At 44.6% G+C, this 22,129-nt stretch overlaps 1 protein-coding gene across 1 annotated transcript in view; it reads right to left on the minus strand.

Moving 5' to 3' along the window:
* Nucleotides 1-22,129, minus strand: part of GMDS (GDP-mannose 4,6-dehydratase) — a 686,242-nt gene that overhangs the window by 324,697 nt on the left and 339,416 nt on the right. The window contains exon 7 of the mRNA XM_081086210.1: nt 493-620. Coding sequence (XP_080942336.1) covers nt 493-620 — 128 coding nt within the window. The remainder of the gene's footprint in view (nt 1-492; nt 621-22,129) is intronic.

Here is a 22,129-nt window from a genome sequence, read left to right on the forward strand (position 1 = left end):
CCACCCAAATAAAGTTTTCATCCATATCCCATCCTCCCATGGGGGCTTCTGAAAATACTTATTTCAGTGGTGCCCCCAGAACCTACACCTTGCTCCCATGAGCGACAGAGGAGTTAAATTCTCCGATAACAGTACCTTTATACCAAAAATTTATTTCACAGTTATATGTGTATTGGGAAGAGAAAAGGGAGAAGGTGCAAAAAGTGGGGACTTGTAAAAAATCTTTATAACTGAAGAACACCAATGAAAGATTTTTTCATCTATCATCTAAAACAATGACCAACACATTTTTTTAAAATAAACTTCCTCATTCAAGCAAAATTCAGTATAATCTATATGTACTCTGAATGAAAGAGCCTTAAATTGAAAGTAGTATGAGCTTAAACATATCTCATTAGCAAAATTTTATGTGCTACTACCTCTACCACTGGAGGCCTGGCATTAAAGCACCAACTGATACAGGTATTTTTAAGAACATGAGTTAATTCCTACCTCTACGTAGTCCTTGGCGTGGCCCCAGTCTCGTTTGGCATCCAGATTTCCCAAACTGAAATGTTCCAGCTGTCCAAGGTAAATCTTAGCTACTGACCTGCTAATTTTTCGAGTAACAAAATTAGCTCCTAAAAAGAGACAAAAGATGTATTATCAGTAGAGTGCATTTGACATCTAACAGTTTGGTGAACCAAATGCAACCTCAGCCTCTGGGCATTCCTTTCATTCCTCCCCTCTTCCCCCTCTTAAAATAATAAAAAGAAAGAAAAAGATCATTAACTGTCATTTAGACAAGTTAAGAAGCTCTAATTCTAAGTGTCACCTCAGCTCTATTTTCATAACAAACGTTTTTCTTTCGGGGACTTATGTCTTAACATTCCTAATACATTGCTGCAATATGCGACCCAGGCATTAGGCCAAAGAAAAGCTATCCCAATGCCAGTTTTTAAACAGAAAATTCAAAAGGGTTGTATAAAGGGAAATGCCAGAATGGAAGACAGACATCTAAGACCACCCTGATTTTTTAAGAACATAAACATCATATACTCCTATTAATAAAACTATTTTGGGCTCATGGGGAGAGGGGGAAGAGTATAACTTAGCTCACAGGATGTATATCTGGTTAAAAGAAACAAACAAGGAATGCATTTAGGTTGTCAATAAATGGTGATCACTTTTATTTAGAAACTTGCATAGCTATCCAATTATAAATTATGCTCCAATTCTAAATCAAAGTTTCTCTGTACTACACTTACTTCAATGCTACCTTCCAGTTTCACTTAAGTGTTATATATATGAATGGGCTCCTGAATTCTTTATAAATATTTTGAAATGAATGAGTAAAAGTGGTCATAAATTTAAGAAAGCAATTAAATTGTTTTAATGTTCTAGAGTCTTTAATGAAAGTCTCTATCTACTTTTAAAAGATCACAAAAGGGACACAATTAAGACACTGCTGAGACAATTTTATCAATGCCCCTGTATCTAGGTGAAGTTATCACAAAACACCAAGTAATGCCAAGTTCTCCAGGTACTAACACACATATGAGCTAGTCAATAATGGCTTCCCACAGTTTAGATAGATTACTATCCTAATTTATCACATTTCAATAACTTCAGCTTTGTTCTTTGCAGATGAAGCAGGAAGGTGAATGTTATGATGAAAACTTTTGGCTTCTAGAGAAATTGGCACAGGAATAAGGGGAATTTTTCTAAATAGGTTTTCTAAATTTTGGCAAGAATATGGCCCAGTGCAAGTTCAAACCTATACTGGATTCACTTACTACACAAACTCGGTGTATATATTTAAACCAATGCCATGTACTTAAAAATGACGGGAAGAGATCAACCAAAGAACTTATATGCATATATGCATAGCCCATGGACACAGACACTAGTGTGATGAAGGCCTGGGGGCAGGGGCAGGCTGGAGAAAGGCAAAGGGGGAGAAAAAGAGAGACATCAGTAATAGGGTCAACAATGGAAAAAAAAATGACAACGGAAATCCACATTTTCAGTTTCTCTTAGCAGTTTACAGAGCACCTTAAGAAATCCAAAGTTTCACCTTCCCACAGCAATTTATAAAACACCCAGACCTGTTTCAAAATGAAGAAATGTTTATTAGGTACAATCCTTCAAAATCTATCACTGATTAGCACTATTTATTTTCTATTGACAGTAACAATTACATTGATAACTAAATGCAGGTTTCTTTATGTATTTCTATTTTAATGGCAGGATTATATTAGATAAACTTGTGATGCCCAACCATTAGAGAAAGTTCCCAAAGTAGTTCAGATTATTCTATCTGCCAATAAACTACTGTTTAGGAGTCCAATGGAAGCATGAGAAGTTCAAATAATCTACTTAGGCCCTAACCTCATGTCCATTCTTTCAACATGTTTTAATGGGGCACCTACCAAACACTAAAGTGCCAGGCTAGGGCGTCCAGGAGTGAAGCAGCAGCCCCTGCTCTCAAATAGCACAGATAGTGTAAGAGAGACAAATCAATCCATACTGCCAAAAATTAAATAGCAGTTTTTCAAGGTCAGGGCCTGTGATCCTGCTGCTGCTATGGTCAGGAGATACCTACCAGAAAAGAAGCCTGAAATGAGGCTGCTGGTGAGGTCATGAAGGGACTAAAGAAGTTGTGCTACAAGGACAGTGATCCAGGCAGAAGGAATAGCACATGCAAACACAGCGAGGCACCTTGCTCTTTAAGCTCTTGCCATAGCCTGGCAATGACCACAACCATGACACCTCTGGTGAGGGCTGTTGCTATTAGCACAGTACTAACCTATGTAGATGCAGAAACTCATGTAATTTTCAGAGCAACCCACAGCTAAGAATTATTATTACCCCCATTTTTAGATAAAGAAGCTGAGTTTCAGAGAAGCTATGCAAATTGGCCATTCTAGAAGAGAATTCAGATCAGTGTCTGTGTGACCATCAAGCCCAGGCTCTCATCTTACCCGGATTCAGAATGGCATACTAGGAGTCAGGAAGCCTTTCTTACCTGGATATAAACTCTATCTTGCATAACTAGTCAGACTTATTTAAAATTTCTAGTTTTTTAAATTTCATTTTTAACAGCTGAATTGAGATATAACTCACATACCATGCATTTCATCCACTTAAAGTATCCAAGTCAATGGTTTTAGTGTACTTAGAAATTGGGTAGCCATCATTACAATTAATTTTAGACCACTTTTGTCACTCCAAAAAGAAACCCCAAATCATTTAGCAGTCTCTCCTCATTTCCCCCCAACACTCCTGGCCTTAGGCAAGCACTAATCTACTTTTTGTCACTATAAATTTGCCTATCTGAACACTTCATATGAATGGAATCATATATGTGGTCTTTTGTAACTGGCTTCTCACTCTTAGATAATATTTTCATGGTTCAGCTATATTACAATATAAATCACTATTTCATTCCTTCTTTTTTTTCAATCTTCAATCTCTTTATTGATTAAGGTATTACATGTGTGTCCTCATCCCCCATTAACTCCCACCCCCACTCCCACTCATGCTCTCATTCCCCTGTTGTCTGTGTCAATTGGTTGGGCTTACATGCATGCATACAAGTCCTTTGGTTCATCTCTTCCCCTTACCCACACCCTCCCCTACTTTCCTTATGAGATTTGACAGTCTGATCGCTGCTTCTCTATCTCTGGATCTGTTTTTGTTCATCAGTTTATGTTGTTCATTATATTCCATAAATGAGTGAGATCATGTGGTATTTATTATTCTCTGACTGGCTTATTTCACTTAGCATAATGCTCTCCCAGTTCCATCCATGCTGTTGCAAATGGCAAGAATTCCTTCTTTTTTACTGCAGCATAGTATTTGATTGTGTAGATGTACCACAGTTTTTTAATCCACTCATCTGCTGATGGGCACTTAGGCTGTTTACAAATCTTAGCTATGGTGAATTGTGCTTCTTTGAACATAGGGGTGCATATATCATTCCTTCTTTATGGCTGAACATGTGGATATGACACATTTCATTTATTGTTCATCAGTAGATGGACATATGGGTTGTTTCCATCTTTTGGCTATTGTGAATAATGCTGCTATAAACATCCATGCACAAGTTTTAGTTTGCATATTATGTTTTAATTTCTCTTGGGTACATATCTACATGTGGAATCACTGGGTCACAGGGCACTCGGGGGGAAGAGGGGCATCCCTCAGCCAGGCCTGTGCCCTCTCACAGTCTGGGACCCCTCGGGAGATAACGACCTGCTGGCTTAGGCCTGCTCCCAGGTGGCAGAGGGCAGGCCTAATCCCTAGGTGCAGCCCCTGGTCGGGCTCAGAGCAGGGCTGATTGGGGAGTTGGGGTGCCGCCCCTGTCATGCACAGAGCAGAGCGGATCGGGAGGTTGTGATGCCACCCTCAGTCACGCTCAGGGTAGGGCCGATTGGGGGGTTGGGGCACCACCCCCTGTCACACTCAAGGCAGGGTAGATGGGCAGGTTGCGGCGCCACCCCCTGTCACGCACAGAGCAGGGCCCATCAGGGGGGTTGGGGCTCCGTACCATGTCACGCACAGAGCAGGGTCGATCAGGGGGTTGGGGAGCTCCCCCCCTGTCACTCACAGAGCAGGGCCCATCAGGGGGTTGGGGAGCTCCCCCGTCACGCACAGAGTAGGGCCGATAGGGGAGTTGGGGCACTGCCCCCTGTCACACACACAGCAGGGCGGATCAGGGGGTTGGGGCACCGCACCCTGTCACACTCAGGGCAGGGCCGATGGAAAGGTTATGGCTCTACCCCATCACACACAGAGCAGGGCCCATGGGGGGGGGGGTTGGGGCGCCACACCCTATCACACATAGAGCAGGGCCGATCAGGGGGTTGGGGGACCGCACCCTGTCACACACAGACCTGCAGGGCAATCAGGGGTTTGGGGAGCTCCCCCCTATCAGCCACAGAGCAGGGCTGATCAGGGGGTTGGGGTGCCGCACCCTGTCACACACAGAGCAGGGCCCGTGGGGGGGGGTGGGATTGGGGTGCCGCACCCTGTCATGAACAGAGCAGGGCCAATAGGAAGGTTGTGGCCCCGCCCCGTCATACACAGAGCTGCAGGGCGATCAGGGGGTTTGGGCGCTGCCCCCTGTCACGCTGATCCTAGTGCAGGGAGGCCTCGCGGCTCCGCTGATCCCGGTGCTGGGAGGCATATTACCCTTTTACTATATAGAATAGAGGCCTGGTGCATGGGTGGGGGCCGGCTGGTTTGCCCTGAAGGGTATCCTGGATCAGGATGGGGGTCCCCACTGGGGTGCCTGGCCAGCCTGGATGAGGGGATGATGGCTGTTTGCAGCTGGTCACACACCCTTCAAGGTGGGGATCCCCACTGGGGTTCCTGGCCAGTCTGCGTGAGGGGCTGAGGGCTGTTTTCAGGCTGGTGGGTGACTGAAGCTCCCAACCGCTCCTTTTTTTCTTTTTTTCTTTTTTAATTCTGGGCCAGCTTTAGCTATGAGGCTCCAGCTCTTAGGCCTCCGCTGCTGAAAGCAGGTTTCTGGCCTTTGTTTACCTTCTGTATTTGAAACAATGTTGCGATCCTGCTGGCTGAAGCCCAGCGATTAGGGCAGGTTTCTGGGGTTATGTTTAGCTTCTATATTTATAACATAGTTGCTTAGAGTTGCAGCTCAGAGGCCGGCTGCAGCAGGCGGGGAACGTTGGAGTTCTCTGTCACTGAAGCAAGCAAGCCTCATGTTAGCTTCCAGCTGCCTGGCTGCCGGCCGCCATCTTGGCTGGCAGTTAATTTGCATATCGCCCTGATTAGCCAATGGGAAGGGTAGCGGTCGTACGCTAATTACCATGTTTCTCTTTTATTAGATAGGATTATACACGAGGGCTAACATCTTAGAAGTCACCTTGCTCAACTATCGTAAATGTGCAGGGGAAGAAAGATAGGGAAAGAGAAGCTGAGTAACAGTCAAGACAAGTACCCAAGCCTGGCTTTGGCCTGTGCACCTGGAGCTGTTTCCACTAACCCACAGTGCAATGCAGGAGGCATCCTTCCTAGATTAGATAACTCAAGTGCCTGTGGACTGTAACACATGTGGGCAATAGAACTCCCATAATTACTTTAAATACATGTTTGGTTTCTAAGAGCCTTAAACTAGAAGACCCCACTAGGAAGAAGACCAAGAAACAAAAAACTAGCCAATGAGCTGACTGAAGGCCAGCAGTCAGTTATCAGCATCAATCATTTAATAACTCTGGAGTTATAGTTTCCTCTATAAACTACCATTGCAGTCATACTCACCACACCAGATTTAAAGGCATACTAATGTAGATGAAACCACATTGTAGAACATAAATCTCTACTGACATGTAAAGAATTAATACGAACATGTCCTCGTTTGTAAAATAATAACAGTACTTACCATGTACGTTTGATATTTAAGTGAGAATATGTGGGTAATGTGATTAGAAAGTCTTCAATAAGTGTTAGCTATTATAATAATTATTATGCTACAATGTTAATGGTGTCTATAATTAAGCCTCAATAAAAAGTTCAGATTTCTTAGTTCTTTTATGACTAAGTCTGTTAATTCTCTGATTTTAAATTTCTGAGATTGAGAACAGATTTAAATACTAGTAAACAGCCAAAGGCAGGCATGCAGATGCATATAGTGTAGGTTACTTTTTCTATGTAAACTCATTAACCTAGGAAAAATAAAGTACCCACATAAATGTATATACACAAGAAAGAGATCAATTAAGAAGTTTAGCCCTGCTGATGTGGCTCAGGGGATTGAGCATCATCCCATGAAACAAGTGATCCTGGATTCGACTCCCTATCAGAGCACATGCCCAGGTTTCATGCTTGATGCCCAATGGGGGACATGCAGGAGGCAGCTGATCAATGATTCTCTCTCATCTTTGATATTTCTATCTCTCTCTCCTTTCCTCTCTATCTAAAAATCAAAAACATTTTTTTTAAATAGTTTTGGCTCAAATATTAGTTCTAAGATTGTGATTGTGAGTTTTAGTATCATTGACAGAATGAAAAGAACAGAACTTTAGCAATATAACAAATAGGAAAAACTGCCACATTATAAACACACCAAGATGTGCTGGATAAAATGTAATTATAATGTATTTAAACTCAGAGCTGAGTCCCTACTAAGTGCTCAGGTGAAGGGGAGCTCCAGAGCACCCATCATGGGTAACACCGAGGGGTCTGTGCTGGGAGCAGAACTGAAAGCTCCTTTCAGGACCTGAACACAGGCTTCAGTTTTTGATATCCAATCCGAGGCCTCGAAGATGAGGTCTTCCAGATAGAACAATGGAAATGGTTACACACCATGTAAGTTACTGATCATTCTGTTATTGTTATCAGTGCTATTATCTTAAGTGTTTTAATTTTGTAGTTGCCTTGTCTATAAGATAGGATAATAATCCATACTGAGGACAAAATTCAAAGGCTACAGAGTACTGTATCGATGCCAAGTACCTCTATTAGTTATAAATGGGCTTGGACATTTTCACTGCGATAAATCTTTTAAAATAGGAAGGCTTTTTTCTTTTGCATTTCTCAACATGATCATCTCCATAGTTAGCCCAAGGCTGGAAAAAGATTAAAATATTCATCCTATCATTCAAAATAGGATTCTGTAAAAATATGGTAAATATAAAAGCAAGGCTTCATGAAAAAGTAATTTTCTAAATAATTGTAGTGTAGCAAACACCAAATGTAGTCCTAGCCCCAAGTTTCTCCCACAGCGATGCCCGTGCAGGTTCTGATGGCAGGCATGCTGACTGGGGTCCTTTCAGAAGGAGAAGAAGGAGTAGAAGCAGAGGTTCTAAGTCTCCACCCCTTCTGAACCAGTGGAGAAAGACATGAGGAGAGGCAGAAGTGAATCTTCAGTATTTTAATCTAGCCTCTTGGGGATGAGATAACAAGTAAAGTAGACTGATGGTATCATTGAGAGAAGGAGCTTTGTGCTATTTCATGTTGGGAAGCTGGAGAGATCTTCTGAGGATGCCAGCAAGCGGATCTGGGGTAGTTGCCTCAGCACATGTTGAGCAGTGATGCCAGGCTCTCCGAAAGGTGTGAGCAGTGGCATGAGAGCCAGTAGGCCCACTGGGGACTGAGGAGGCCTGAGATGGAAAGGAGAGGGGGGCCTTGTAGTTAAGGTTTAGAGGTAAGACCACCTAGGCCAGGGACCACATGTGAGATGAGGCAGTGGGTGGGCATATAGTCCATATACCAGTGAGGGATGGAGTGAGGCTGACTCTTCCCAGGGTCCTATGGAAAGAGAAGCCCCTGAGTTTTATCAGTAGCAGACATCAGGAAGAGCCGGACCTGGGGCTAGTGCCACCTTCTTGGCCACCAGGCAAGGGAGTAGCTTACCTGCAACTCTGCAGCGGAGAGCAGCAGGCCCATCGAGTGTATCATGGGCCTGAGGATGCCAACTGCCCCTTTATCAACATCTGTGTCCCAAACACCCAGATATCATCTTGAAGAGAAATAAGGGAAGACGACAAAACTAGAAAAACTGACTTCAGATAGAGAAAGACAAACACCATGATTTCACTTATATGTGGAATCTAAAGAACAAAATAAATGAACAAACAAAACAGAAACAGACTTTTAGACACAGAGCATACTGATGGTTGACATAGGAAGCAGTGTTGGGACCTGAGGGAGAAAGGTGAAGGGACTGAGAAGTAGATTAGAAGTTAAGGCAGCCATGGGCAAACTACGGCCCACGGGCCGGATCCGGCCCATTTGAAATGAATAAAACTAAAAAAAAAAAAAAAAGACCGCACCCTTTTATGTAATGATGTTTACTTTGAATTTATATTAGTTCACACAAACACTCCATCCATGCTTTTGTTCCGGTCCTCCGGTCCAGTTTAAGAACCCATTGTGGCCCTTGAGTCAAAAAGTTTGCCCACCCCTGAGTTAAGGGATAGTTACAGGGAAGTAAAGTATAGCACAGCTTATAGAGTCAATAATATTCTAATAACTACATATGGTGCCAGGGGATCTCTTTGTAAAGTATATGATTTTCTAACCACTATGCTGTATTCCTGAAACTGAAACAAAATAATATTGAATATAAACTGCAGTTAAAAAATAAATTGACTTCAACATTATATTATAGTAGACACCAGATTACATTTTTAAATAGAACTTGTTCTTTTTGAGGAAAGTATAAATTTAATTTTTTGGACAACATTAATCTCCTGTGGCTGCCATAACAAATTACTACAACTGGGCAACGTGAAACAACTGAAATTTACTCTGTAGTCTGGGGGCTGCGGGTCTGATTCAGCACCACCAGGTTCCTCTGGGAGCTCCAGGGAAGAGCCCTCTCCTTGCCTTTCACTGGGTAGCACAGCTTCATGCAATTTTGGCTTATGGTGGCATCACTTCAACCTCGACCTCCATCTTCACATCACCTTCTCCTGTGTGTCTGTGTTTTGTGTTTGTGTGTGTGTGTGTTTAGTTTTACTTTATTTTTATTGTCTAAAGTTTTACATATGTCTCCATTGTCCCCAATTGACCCTCCACCTCAGCCATTCCTACCCCAGGCAAGCCCCCACCACCCCAGTGTCTGTGCCCATTGGTTATGCTAATATGCATGCATGCAAGTCCTTTGGTTGCTCTCTACCTCTCCACCCAACCCACCACCACCATTTGTCTCTGGATCTATTCAGATCATTATATCCCACATATGAGTGAGATCATGTGATATTTATCTTTCTCTGACAGGCTTATTTTGCTTACCATAATGCTCTCCAGTTCCATCCATGCTGTTGCAAATGGTAAAAGTTTCTTCTTTTTTATAGTGGCATAGTATTCCATGGTGTAGATGTACCAAAGATTTTTATTTTTTAATCTTTATTGTTCAGATTATTACAGCTGTTCCTCTTTTTTCACACCATAGCTCCCCTCCACCCAGTTCCCACCCCACCCCATGCCCTCACCTCCCCCACACTGTCCTCATCCATAGGTGTAAGATTTTTGTCCAATCTCTTCCTACACCCTCCACACCCTCTTCCCCCTGAGAATTGTCAGTCTGCACCCTTTCATTGCCCCTAATTCTATTCCATTCACCAGTTTATTCCATTCATCAGATTATTTATTCCTTTGATTTTTAGATTAACTTGTTGATAGATATGTATTTGTTGTCACTTTGTTGATCACAATTTTTTATCTTTACTCTTTTTTTCTTCTTCTTCTTAAAGAATGCCCTTCAGCATTTCATATAATACGGGTTTGGTAGTGATGAACTCTTTAGCTTTTTCTTGTCTATGAAGCTCTTTATCTGACCTTCAATTCTAAATGATAGCTTTGCTGGGTAGAATAATCTTGCTTGTAGGTTCTTGCTCTTCATCACTTTGAATATTTCTTGCCACTCCCTTCTGGCCTGCATAGTTTCTGTTGAGAAATCAGCAAACAGTTGTATGGGCACTCTCTTGTAGGTAACTAACTATTTTTCTCTTGCTGCTTTTAAGATTCTCTCTTTGTCTTTTGCCCTTGGCATTTTAATTATGATGTGTCTTGGTGTGGTCCTCTTTGGATTCCTCTTGTTTGGAGTTCTCTGGGCTTCCTGGACTTGTAAGTCTATTTCTTTCACCAGTTAGTGGAAGTTTTCTGTCATTACTTCTTCAAATAGGTTTTCAGTATCTTGCTCTCGCTCTTTTTATGGCACTCCCATAATTCGGATGTCGTTACACTTGAAGTTGTCCCAGAGGCTCCTTACAATATCTTCATATTTTTGGATTTTTTTTTTTTTTTTTTTTTTTTGCTCTTCTGGTTGGGTGTTTTTTGCTTCCTTATACTTCAAATCTTTGACTTGATTCTTGGGATCCTCTAGTCTAATGTTGAATCTCTGTATATTATTCTTTACTTCAGTCAGTGTATGCTTAATTTCTGACTGGTCCTTTTCCATTTTTTGGCATTCTCACTAAGATACTTGAAGGTATTACTAAGATTCTTGAAGGTCTCACTAAGTTCCTTGGAGGTTTTTAGAAGATTCTTGAGTAACCTTATAACTGTGGTTTTGAACTCTATATCCAGTATTTTGCTTCATTTGTTTCATTCGTCAAATATTTCTTTGTCTCCACATTTTGGCTGCTTCCCTGTGTTGATAGAGTGACCTTGTGTGGTAGGTGTCCTATAGGGCCCAGTGGCTCAGCCTCCCCAATCACGTGAGGTGGACACTCTTGGTGCACCCCTTTGTGGGCTGTGTGCACAGTCTTGTAGTTAAGTCTTGATTGCTGTTGGTATCACTGGGAGGAATTGACCTCCAGGCCAATTGGCTGTGCAGACCAGCTATGTCTACAATGGAAGGACTGCTGTGCAAGTGACACCCTTATGGGGCAGGGCTTGCTTCAGTGCATCTTTGGTGCTCACTGAGTCTGCCCCTGAGTGTGTTGCTTATGGATGTGAAGAGTTGTAATCTGGTATGGTCTCACACTGACCACTGGGCACACTAGCTCTTGGATCTCCAAGGAGGTGTGAAGTCAGCCACTACCTGAGGCCACCCAGCATGAGCTACTGAGTGATCCAGAGATTCCTCCTCTTTGTTTGGGGTTCGGAAGTGCCCAGATTAGGCCCAGCTGTGAAGCAAGGCAGGCTGCTGCTGCTGGGCCTTGGGCCTTCTTTTGGAAGATTTGAGGCTCTCTGATCCAGCTGCAGTTTGACAGGTTTAAGCTGAGAAAGAACAGGCCATTCATATGCAAAAGCCATTGCGCACAGCTTGGGTGGGGTTGTAAATTGGGTGGGGTGGAGTCTCAGGGAATCACCAGGGTGGAGCAAACAGCAATGGCTGCCAGTCAGCCCTGCACTGGAGAGGTCCCTGTGTCCCCGTCACTGCATCAGGAGCCCCCATGCAGAAACAATGATTGCTGCAAGAACCTCTGAGAGAAAGCCGCCCTCGGGTTCCGACCTGATGCCAGACAGTCCAGTTTCTCCCCGTATGAGTGTGGGTCCCCAGAGTCTTGCCCAGAACTGGAGTTCAGAACCATCAGGAGCTTGTATCTCCCTCCCGAATGAAAAACAACAACAACAGTGCACCCGGTTGCCATCCTGTTCTGTGTGCACCTCCGCACCTCCACACCTCCTACCCGTCTCAAAGCACTTTTTTCTTTCCTTCTAGTTGTAGAACTTCCACTCAGCCAGCTTTCCCAAGGTTCTGGATGATAGTTGTTTTGTCTTTTATTTGTAGTTTTGATGTGGTTGTAAGAGGCAGCAAGTACAGGTGTACCTATGCTGCCATCTTGGTTCTCTCTGTGTCTGTGTTTTGACCTCTTGTGTTTCTTAAAAGAACACTTGTCACTGGATTTAGAATCCCCCCTGGTAATCCAGGATGATCTCTCTGTCCCCAGATCCTTAATTACATCTGCAAAGACCCTTTTTCCAAATTCTCTGTCCCCAGATCCTTAACTTAATTACATCTGCAAAGACCTTTTTTCCAAATTCTCTGTCCCCAGATCCTTAATTACATCTGCAAAGACCCTTTTTCCAAATTCTCTGTCCCCAGATCCTTAACTTAATTACATCTGCAAAGACCCTTTTTCCAAATTCTCTGTCCCCAGATCCTTAACTTAATTATATCTGCAAAGACCCTTTTTCCAAATAAGGTCACATTCACAAATTCTGGGGAAAAGGATGTGGACATATTGTTCTAGAGCTCCCGTACAACCCACTATGAGGATCAAAGATAAGAATACTTGAGAAAATATGATAAAACATGAATCAAGCATTGTTATACTAGAGGCTCGGTGCATAGGATTTGTGCACTGGTGGGGGGCATGGCCTGCAGGGATTGGCTGCTATGGGAGCACCACTCATCCCACTCAGCTGAGCGGCTGCTCCCTGGTCCGGCATCCTTCATGGTGCTGGAGCACTCGCCTCTCCAGAGGACCTGGTTGGGGCCGGGCCCAGGTACAATAGCACTGAGAGGAGGCAGAGTAGGTCTCAGTATACTGCGGCCATGAACCCGCCCCCCAGTCTCTGGGGTCAGTTCTGTGAGCTTGGAGGCGGCACTGTGTGGCCTATGGGCATCCAGAGGAGGCGGCAGGGAGTAAGGAGGAGGAGTCTCGGGTGAGAAGGCAATGATAGCAGCCAGGGTTCCTGCCCGTTGGCCCTGGGTTCGCAGCAGGAGCAGCCACTCATCCCAGTCAGCTGAGCAGCGCTCCCACTGTGGTAGCGCACTAATCACCAGTGGGCAGCTCCTGCGTTGAGCATCTGCCCACTGGTGGTCAGTGTGCATCATAGTGACTGGTCAGCTGTTCATTCTGGTTGTTCCACCGTTCAGTCGCTGGGCTTTTATTATATAAGATCATCTTAAGGATACTTTATCCTTTATGAGCACAATAGGCAAATACAGTCTCCAATTGTAAAAGATAATTTAAGGTGGATAAAATAAGTTTCCTCTCTATTTAAACTCTGCAATTTTGACTCAGATAATAAAAATAGCTCTCTGGATTGCAGGGAGGAGGAGGAAGGTGGAGGTAAAAAATGGTATAGGGTGGATAAAATAATGATGAAAAATAAATAAAAGAACGTCCCTGAAAGAAAAAAATGCATATCTACACTAATAAAAGAGAAAAATGGTAATTGGCGTACGGCGCTACCCTTTTCATTGGCTAATCAGGGCTATATGCAAATTAACTGCCAACTGAGATAGCAGTTAACTGCCAATAAAGATGGCGGCTAATTTGCATATGTAGGCACAATGCAGGGAGGCGAAAGGGAAAGCAGGAAGAAGACCCCTGCCACTGACAGTGATCAGAAACCCAGGGGGGAGAATCAGGCAACTTTGCCGCCCTGGCCAGTGATAGCAGGAAGTAGGGGTGGAGCCAGCGATGGGAGCTGGGCACAGTCGAAGCTGGCAGTCCCGGGAGCTAGGGGTCCCTTGCCTGGGCCTAAAGTGGAGCCCACGATCACGGGGCCGCTGCAGCTGCAGGTCCCCTTGCCCGAGCCGGACGCCTCAGCCAGAGGCATTCTGCAGGGGCGGGGCGGAGCCCGCGCGATCACGGCGCCCCCTGCTGCCACTGCGGGTCCCCGCTGCCCGGGCCGGACGCCTAGGCCAGAGGTGTTAGGCCTGGGCAGGGGCAGAGCGGGAGATCGCGGGGAGCTGGGAGTCCCCTGCCTAGGCCTAATGCCTTGGCCAGAGGTGTTAGGCCTGGGCAGGGGCAGAGCGGGAGATCGCAGGGAGCTGGGAGTCCCCTGCCCAGGCCTAACGCCTTGGCCGGAGGCCTCAGGCCTGGTCAAGGGGCCGATCCGGTGATTGGTGATCAGAGGGTGATGAGGGTCAACTCCTCTGGGAGTGGAGCCAGCGATGGGAGCTGGGCACGGTCAAAGCTGGCAGTCCCAGGAGCTAGGGGTCCCTTGCCTGGGCCTAAAGCGAAGCCCATGATCGCGGCGCCCCCCGCTGCCACTGCAGGTCCCCGCTGCCGGGGCAGACACCTAGGCCAGAGGCGTTAGGCCTGGGCAGGGGCGGAGCCTGCAACCGCGGGGAACTGGGGGTCCCCTGCCCAGGCCTGACACCTCTGCTGGAGGCCTCAGGCCTGGTCAAGGGGCCGATCCAGTGATTGGTGATCGGAGGGTGATGAGGGTCAACTCCTCTGGCTGAGGCATCAGGCCTGGGTGGGGGGTGGAGGGGATTGGGGGGATATGATGGTCCCCTTGCCCAGGCCTGAAGCCTGGGTCAGAGGCGTCAGGCTTGGGCGGGGGGTGGAGCAAGCGATCAGAGGGAGATGGGGGTCCCCTGCCCAGGCATGACTCCTGGGTCAGAGGCCTCAGGCCTGGGTGGGGGGTCAGAGCCAGTGATCGGGGGGAGATGGGGGTCCCCTGTCCAAGCCTGACACCTCTGGCGGAGGCGTCAGGCCTTGTCAAGGGGCCGATCAGGCGATCGGAGGGTGATGGGGGTCTACGCCTCTGGCCGAGGCATCAGGCCTGGGCAAGGGGCAGAGCTAGCAACTGGAGGGGGCTGGGGGCAGAACCAGTGATGGGGGGAAATGAGGGCCCCCTGCCCAGGCCTGACACCTCTGTCAGAGGCGTCAGGCCTGGGCAAGGGGCCGATCCTGCGATTGGAGGGTGATGGGGGTCAACGCCTGAGGCCACCCAGTATGTGAGAGGGGGCAGGCTGGGCTGAGGGACACTCCCCCCCACACACACCCAGTGAACGAATTTTGTGCACCGGGCCCCTAGTATAAAATAAAAAGGTAAAAACAAACAAAAAACAATCTCTGGGGGGTCTTTTTTTTTAATCCTCACCCTAGAATATGTTTTATTTCTTATTATATTGGTCTTAGAGAAAGAGGAAGGAAGAGGGAGAGAGAGAGAAACATTGATGTGAGAAACACTGATTGGTTGCTTCCCAATATTCTCGGTAACTTACTTAGGTCCATCTAATTGTTTCTCAGTAGTCTAATATTTAAGGTAGCTATTTAATACTTTATTTTAATAACTATTTTTTATATCTGAAATTCCTTCTTTTTCAAATCTGCCTAGACAATTTTACATCTTGTTGTTGCTTATTTATTATGATGTATCATTTTTTAAATTTAAACATGTCTTACTAATTTTATATTCTGAATTTGACAATTCCAATACTTAAAGTTCTTGAGGGACTAATTTTTTCTTATGCTGCTGACTTTGATGCTTGTTCCCTATGCATCTGTTGACACTAAGAGTTCATGTTTACTAATCTGAATCTGCTGGAGACCAGAGGACAGCTCTGAGAGTGCTTTCCTCCTGAAAGGGTCTGCATTGGTAATGATGACAGCCAGGAGACACTAACCTCGGTGACATTTCACCCCTCCCACAGTTTCCAGGTGAATACAGTTATGTTCTTCTATGCCGTTTCTGTCTATGGCCAAACTTAAGCCTTCCAATTAAAGGGATAGAAAGATGAAGACAGATTTAGAAAAATAAATGTTTTCCTCTACACATCTGGATATAATGTGAACAACTATGATACACTTCACATATTTATTTTCATTTTCATGTTTAACATGTTTTCTTTTCTATGTAGTGTATCTGTATAATGAATATCCTATCCAATAAAAGAGTAATATGCAAATTAACTATCACTCCCTCACTCTGTCACTCCATCACAAAGATGGCGGTGACCATGGAGCTTGAGTGAGCAGGAGGCTTGGGTTGCCCCCAGTGATGGAGGAAACCAAGCTTCCCGCCTGCCCTGGCCAGCTCTGGGCTCTGCTCAAGGCTACAAAGTTTCAATTACAGAAGTTAAATAAATCCCAGAAACCTGCTTCTAGCCTGTGGCCGTGGCCAGCCTGAAAATGGCCATCAGCCCCTCACCCAGGCTGGCCAGGAACCCCAGCAGGAACCCCCCCACACACACCCTGAAGGGACTGTGGCCAGTCTGAAAACAGCTCTCACTCCCTCACCCAGGCTGGCCAGGCACCTCAGTAGGGACCCCTACTCTTAAGGGGGTGTGGCCAGCCTGAAAACAGCCCTCAGCCCCTCACCCAGGCTGGCCAGGAACTCCAGTGGGGACCCCCACTCTGAAGGGGGTGTGGGTGGCCAGCCTGAAAATGTTCCTCAGCCCCTCACCCCGGCTGGCCAGGCACCCCAGTGGGACCCCCACCCTGAACCAGGACACCCTTCAGGGCAAACTAGCCAGCCCCCACCCATGCACCAGGCCTCTATCTTATATAATAAAAGGGTAATATGCAAATTGACCCTAACAGCAGAACCACTAGGAATGACTGGTCACTATGACACACACTGACCACAAGGGGGGCAGATGCTCAATGCAGGAGCTGCCCCCTGGTGGTCAGTGTACTGCCACAGGGGGAGCTCTGCTCAGCCACAAGCCGGGCTAATGGCTGCCAGCATAGTGGTGGTGGCAGGAGCTCTCCCGCCTCCTCAGCAGCGCTAAGGATGTCCGACTGCAGCTTAGGCCTGCTCCCCGCTGGCAAGTGGACATCCCCTGAGGGCTCCCAGGCTGCCAGAGGGATGTCTGACTGCCAGCTTAGGCCCGATCCACAAGGGGTCCTAGACTGCGAGAGGGCACAGGCTGGGCTGAGGGACTCCCCTCCTCCCTCCTGAGTGCACAAATTTTTGTGCACCGGGCCTCTAGTGTACTTAAAAAAGTGTATGAATAAACTTGAAATTTGTCTCACTGTTTTGCTCACACTATTTCTCTGGCTCAAGTACAATTATTCGTAATAATTTTTTTCACATATGAGGGAAACTATACTCTTCCTTATGAAATTATGGAACGCAAGATCACCTTGTCTCTAGTTCTTCCTAGCGCCTCACTACCTATAAGGACAGACAATGCAGTCCTGCTATGAGACCATTCCAGCATCAAAACCCAGGAGGCGGCTCAGATACAAAACCAAAGCCATATTTCTAATTTCCTGGCTTTGTTCTTGTGTCAAATCCTTACATCAATATGTGTGTGTGTGTGTATGCGCACACACTCACACACACATATTCCTTGTTATTTAAGCTTTCTACTGTAATATCATGAAATATACTAACATAATATTCCCAAAGTCATATTTCTTCTAAACCAAAAACTGAAGGAAAAGGAGAACTGACAAATTTTATAAAACTCATACTATAAATGATCAGCATTGAACTTGAGGACAGGAATAGTAAGTAGCACACTTATGGAAATTAAAGAATTAGCTCATCCGTTAAATCACAACCTTTACCACAATGCATTATACTTCTGCAGAGTTTTACTGTTAAATACAAAATGCACCACTGGACATCTTATGATGATAAAGTGGAAATAAAGGAAGAAACACTGAGGGAGATAGAGTAGGACAAACTAGGGACAATTCTCCTACTTATCATATTGAACAGAAGGACTTCTTTTTCAAACATATATTTATTTCATTATGGCCCTATCAGAATCTCTGACATATGACAAATTGTATTGTGTGAATGTGTATACATGGACACACAATTGTGTATGAGCACATACATACAGGTACAATGTATCCCTGTCAGCACCCAAATAGTAGTGAAGTAACCACAATTTATCAAATGAAAATTCTATTCCCTTGCACAGTACTTCATCCAAAGCTTTTGATTTAAAGGTTTTTTGGAGTTAAAGTACAAAGACAGTTTGGACAATATTCACTGGAAAACAGAAATCATTCCAATTTATCCTGAACCCCACATGAACCTCTGCCTTGGAGTCCTATATTTTCCCCCTGTGGTGATCTCTGGACACCCCACTGAGAACTGCCTGGGCCATGGCTTAGTGTGGACAGGGTGTAGAAAGAATAGACACTGGAAAGGTCACAGCTGACTGAGCAGATGATCAAGATCAGAGAGCTCATACCTCATTTGCTCACCAAGTCCTGCCAAGAGCAACATGCCTTAACTGCAGGTACTCAAAATCCAGCAGGCATGCTGCAAGGAACCCCAGGCTTATAAAGCACCACTCACAATGTGCATTTGTTGGAAGAGCTACCACCTTTTGGCAACTATTCATAAATATGTGTTTTAAAGATAAAGGTTCAAACTACTTTGTTATTTGCATCAAATGCTCAATTCCTTTTCCACTGAGAGATCATTCAAATTAATAAATCCTCATTCCAGGGTTTCTCAACTCTGTCATTGTTGACATTTAGGGCTGGATAATTCCCTATTTCCTGGGGAATATCCTGTGCATTGTAGTGTTTAGCAGCATCCCCAGTTTTACCCACTAAATGCTAAGAGCATCCCCCACTCCATCATGACAACCAGACATTGCTAAACTTTACTGGGGAGAAACGCTGCCCTCCTTGAGAACTACTGCCTCAGTCAAACCAGTCAGCCCTGACAGAGATAAAACCCCATCAAATTAAAGCAAATATATAATAAATGCTAACCTTACCTACAGATGCACTGTGCTATTTTAAGTCTTTCTATTCATTTGATATAGTGATCAAATACAAGGGAACTAAAAAACATGAAATATTAAAGTCAGGTTGAAACAAGGTGAGTGTTCCTATTATAATAGTCAAGGGGAATGTATGAGCCTGGCCTCCCCAGGAGGATCCAGGTTGAAAAGCACACATTTAGGAAACATTGATGTGTAGATGGTAATTCAAGTCCTGAAACTGGCTGAGACCACCAAGAGAGGGAAGTGAGCAAGAAAACACAAATGCTCTAACAACTAACCCACTGACACTACAACTTTAGAGGTCAAACAGATGAGGAAGCAAAGCAATGAAGACCACAAAGGAGAAAGCGGTGAGGCTGAAGGGACACAAGAGCGCGGAGGAATCCTGAATGTCTGGGACCTGTGTGATGGAGGTTGTTTACCACCACACCCTCAAGTCAGGGAGGAAGACAGAAGAAGATGGAAAAATGACCACTGGTTCTGGCAGCACTGACGTGATTAGTGACTTTGTTCAGAGCACATCAGAGAAATGTGAATAAAAAGTCTGATGGGTGAGAGGGTTCAAGAGAGAATGTAGAGAGGAGCCTACACAACTCTTTTCAGAACTTTTGCTACATGGTGAAGGAGGAGAGGTTGAGTGGATTTATTTTAAAACAGGAGAAAAAGCAGCACCTTTGCATGCTAAAGGAAAGACCTAGTGATCGAGAGAAACTGACCCAGCAGAGGTGAGAACTGCTGGTGTTGCCTCTTTGAGAAAATAATTAGACAGGAGCTAGTGGACACATGGCGGGCTCCATAGACAGCTCATCCATAGGCATAAGAGAGCACAGATGTAGATAAAGAATGCAGACGTTCCATCTAAGAGTCCCCTTCTCCCCTCAAATCTTAAACACTCCATTCCACAACTTATCCTCCAGGTCCATCACGTCCATCCTCACAGCTGCACTACACCAGTCAGCCAAGCACACTAACTCCAAGTCTCTATCATTCCATCTGCAGTCTTTAGTCCCTTCCTTTTCATATTATGATCCATCACTTTAGCCATTTGGTTGCTAATGCCCATAAGCCCTTTGCTATCCTTGTTGTTCCATTTTACATACTCTGCAAAATCTCAAATCAACTTTCCTCATGGTCTTTCCTTCTTTGAGGTGGTCTCTGACTATGGAAGGAAAACGACATACCTGTGATGCTCTCCAACTCCAGCTAAGCTCTTGCTGCCTGGTAACTATTTTATGTTCCCAGTCAGGTTTCCCTCCTGTACCTCAGGGGATAGAACCTTCACCTCATTCAAGTCTCCTTTACCTCAGGTGACATTATTTTTTGGATATCACTGCTTGGTGAATAGGCTCATCATCTATCCAGCTGCCTTTATGTTCCCTATGATTCTTTTCTCATTCACATCCTCCAGTCAACTCCTCAGGCCCTACTGATTCTACTCAGACATTCCTCCTAAAGTTACCAATCCAGCCTCTAGCAGGCTATGATTGGTGACTGCCCAATTTTCAGATTCCCCCAAGGGCATTCTTGTGCTTTTCTTCTTTGCGTGATCCTAATGGCAACAGCCCAGCTCGTCTCTCTGACTACACTGATTTATTCAGGACCATGAGCCTAACCCAAGCTGATTCCAAGATCCACGCTCTCCTCGCTATAGTGACTGGTTTAGGGATGGACACTGGATCAAGGCAGACCTTAGAGACTTTCCCCAGACCTTTTCCAAACAGAATTGAGGGAGAAAACCTATTTCCTTCAGAGTAGAGAGATTGAGCTGACAGTGACCCCAGTTCTAGATGTATGGAAAAGAATGGAATGAAAAGATGAAACCAAGACAGGAAGAAAAGTGACAAAGAGAACATTCTGAAGATATCTGAGTTTCTGACTCATTGTCCCTGAGGTCAGGCTAGATATATCCCTGTTACTTCCACATGTGGGTAATATCCACCTAATACTCTATCTTTAATTATTCTACTTAAGCCTAATGTAAGCTTGGTCATTTGTAAACCCAGATTCCTCAGATATATAAGCCCAAACTCAGTGGACAACTCCTTCTGGTCCAACCCTTACCTTCTTGTTGGGATCACTGCCATCCCTATCAGATGTTCTTCCAGTCTTGAGTATCTTTTCCCTCCAATCTGTTCTAAACCTTATGGTTCCCAATTGCAAACCTCATCACAACGCTCTTTCTTCAGTGGTAACAATATTTCTGTGTTATCTGTCATCTGCCACCTTCTAGCTTTCCCTCCTGCTTCTTTCACACCTCAGCATTCTCTCCAGCTCCATCCAATGTATGAAGGTCCCTCATCAAGGCTGAGTCCTTTCTTCTTGGTACAGTCTCTCCTCTCTGAAAACATCTGTAATCCACATGTTGCTACCAACTGTTCCACTTCAAGTTTCACCTCAATGAAAGGATTTCCTCAAGACTTCCCCTTACAAAGGGGTAAGCTATCTCTCCTCTATGCTCCTCCATCATCTTTTGCATATGTGTACATGTTTTTATTATATTCCATTGTAATTCTGTTTACTTATCTCAACTGTGAAAATTTTAAAGCCAAGCGTTATGTTCTTCATCTCGTTCACCAGTGTCTAGTATAGTGCCTATCATATGATAGAATTTCAATTCACATTTTCTAATAGGGAAAAAAGAAGGTAGGTGTATCCAACAATTTAAAGAGTAAGATATCTTTTCATTGGTAATTTAGTACACAATAAACTTAGTTCTTTCATTCTTTTGCCAGAATACCAGATTCTTAGTAATGATTAAACTCTTAAACTGGTATGTTTTTTTTTACAAGCACATACCCACCAGTAGGCATAATAAGACCATCACAGATATTAGTAAATGACAAAAAGATTATCTGATCATACTTGGCAGTTTGTCTCTCTTCTGACAAATTAGTCAGAATTTCTCCATGGTCTCTGTGTTTGTCAGGACCTCTGTAAACTAGTTTTACCTCTATAGTAAGAGGTGGGGGTGAGGAGAGGAAATGGAAAGAAAAGAAATATAATGCAGAAGGATCAAACTTTCTGACATGAGAAAATATATTCAACTTATATAAGAATGAAAACCACATGGAAATAATAAAGATATAAGTATATCATCTTCTGAAATCAACTCTTTTTTAAAAAAATATATTTTATTGATGTTTTACAGGGAGGAAGGGAGAGGGATAGAGAGTTAGAAACAATGATGAGAGGGAAACATTGATCAGCTGCCTCCTGCACACTCCCCACTGGGGTTGTGTCCACAACCAAGGTACATGCCCTTGACCGGAATCTAACCTGGTACCC

Source organism: Myotis nattereri (genome assembly GCF_964212035.1).
Source record: "Myotis nattereri genome assembly, chromosome: 3".
NCBI classification, from domain to species: domain Eukaryota; kingdom Metazoa; phylum Chordata; class Mammalia; order Chiroptera; family Vespertilionidae; genus Myotis; species Myotis nattereri.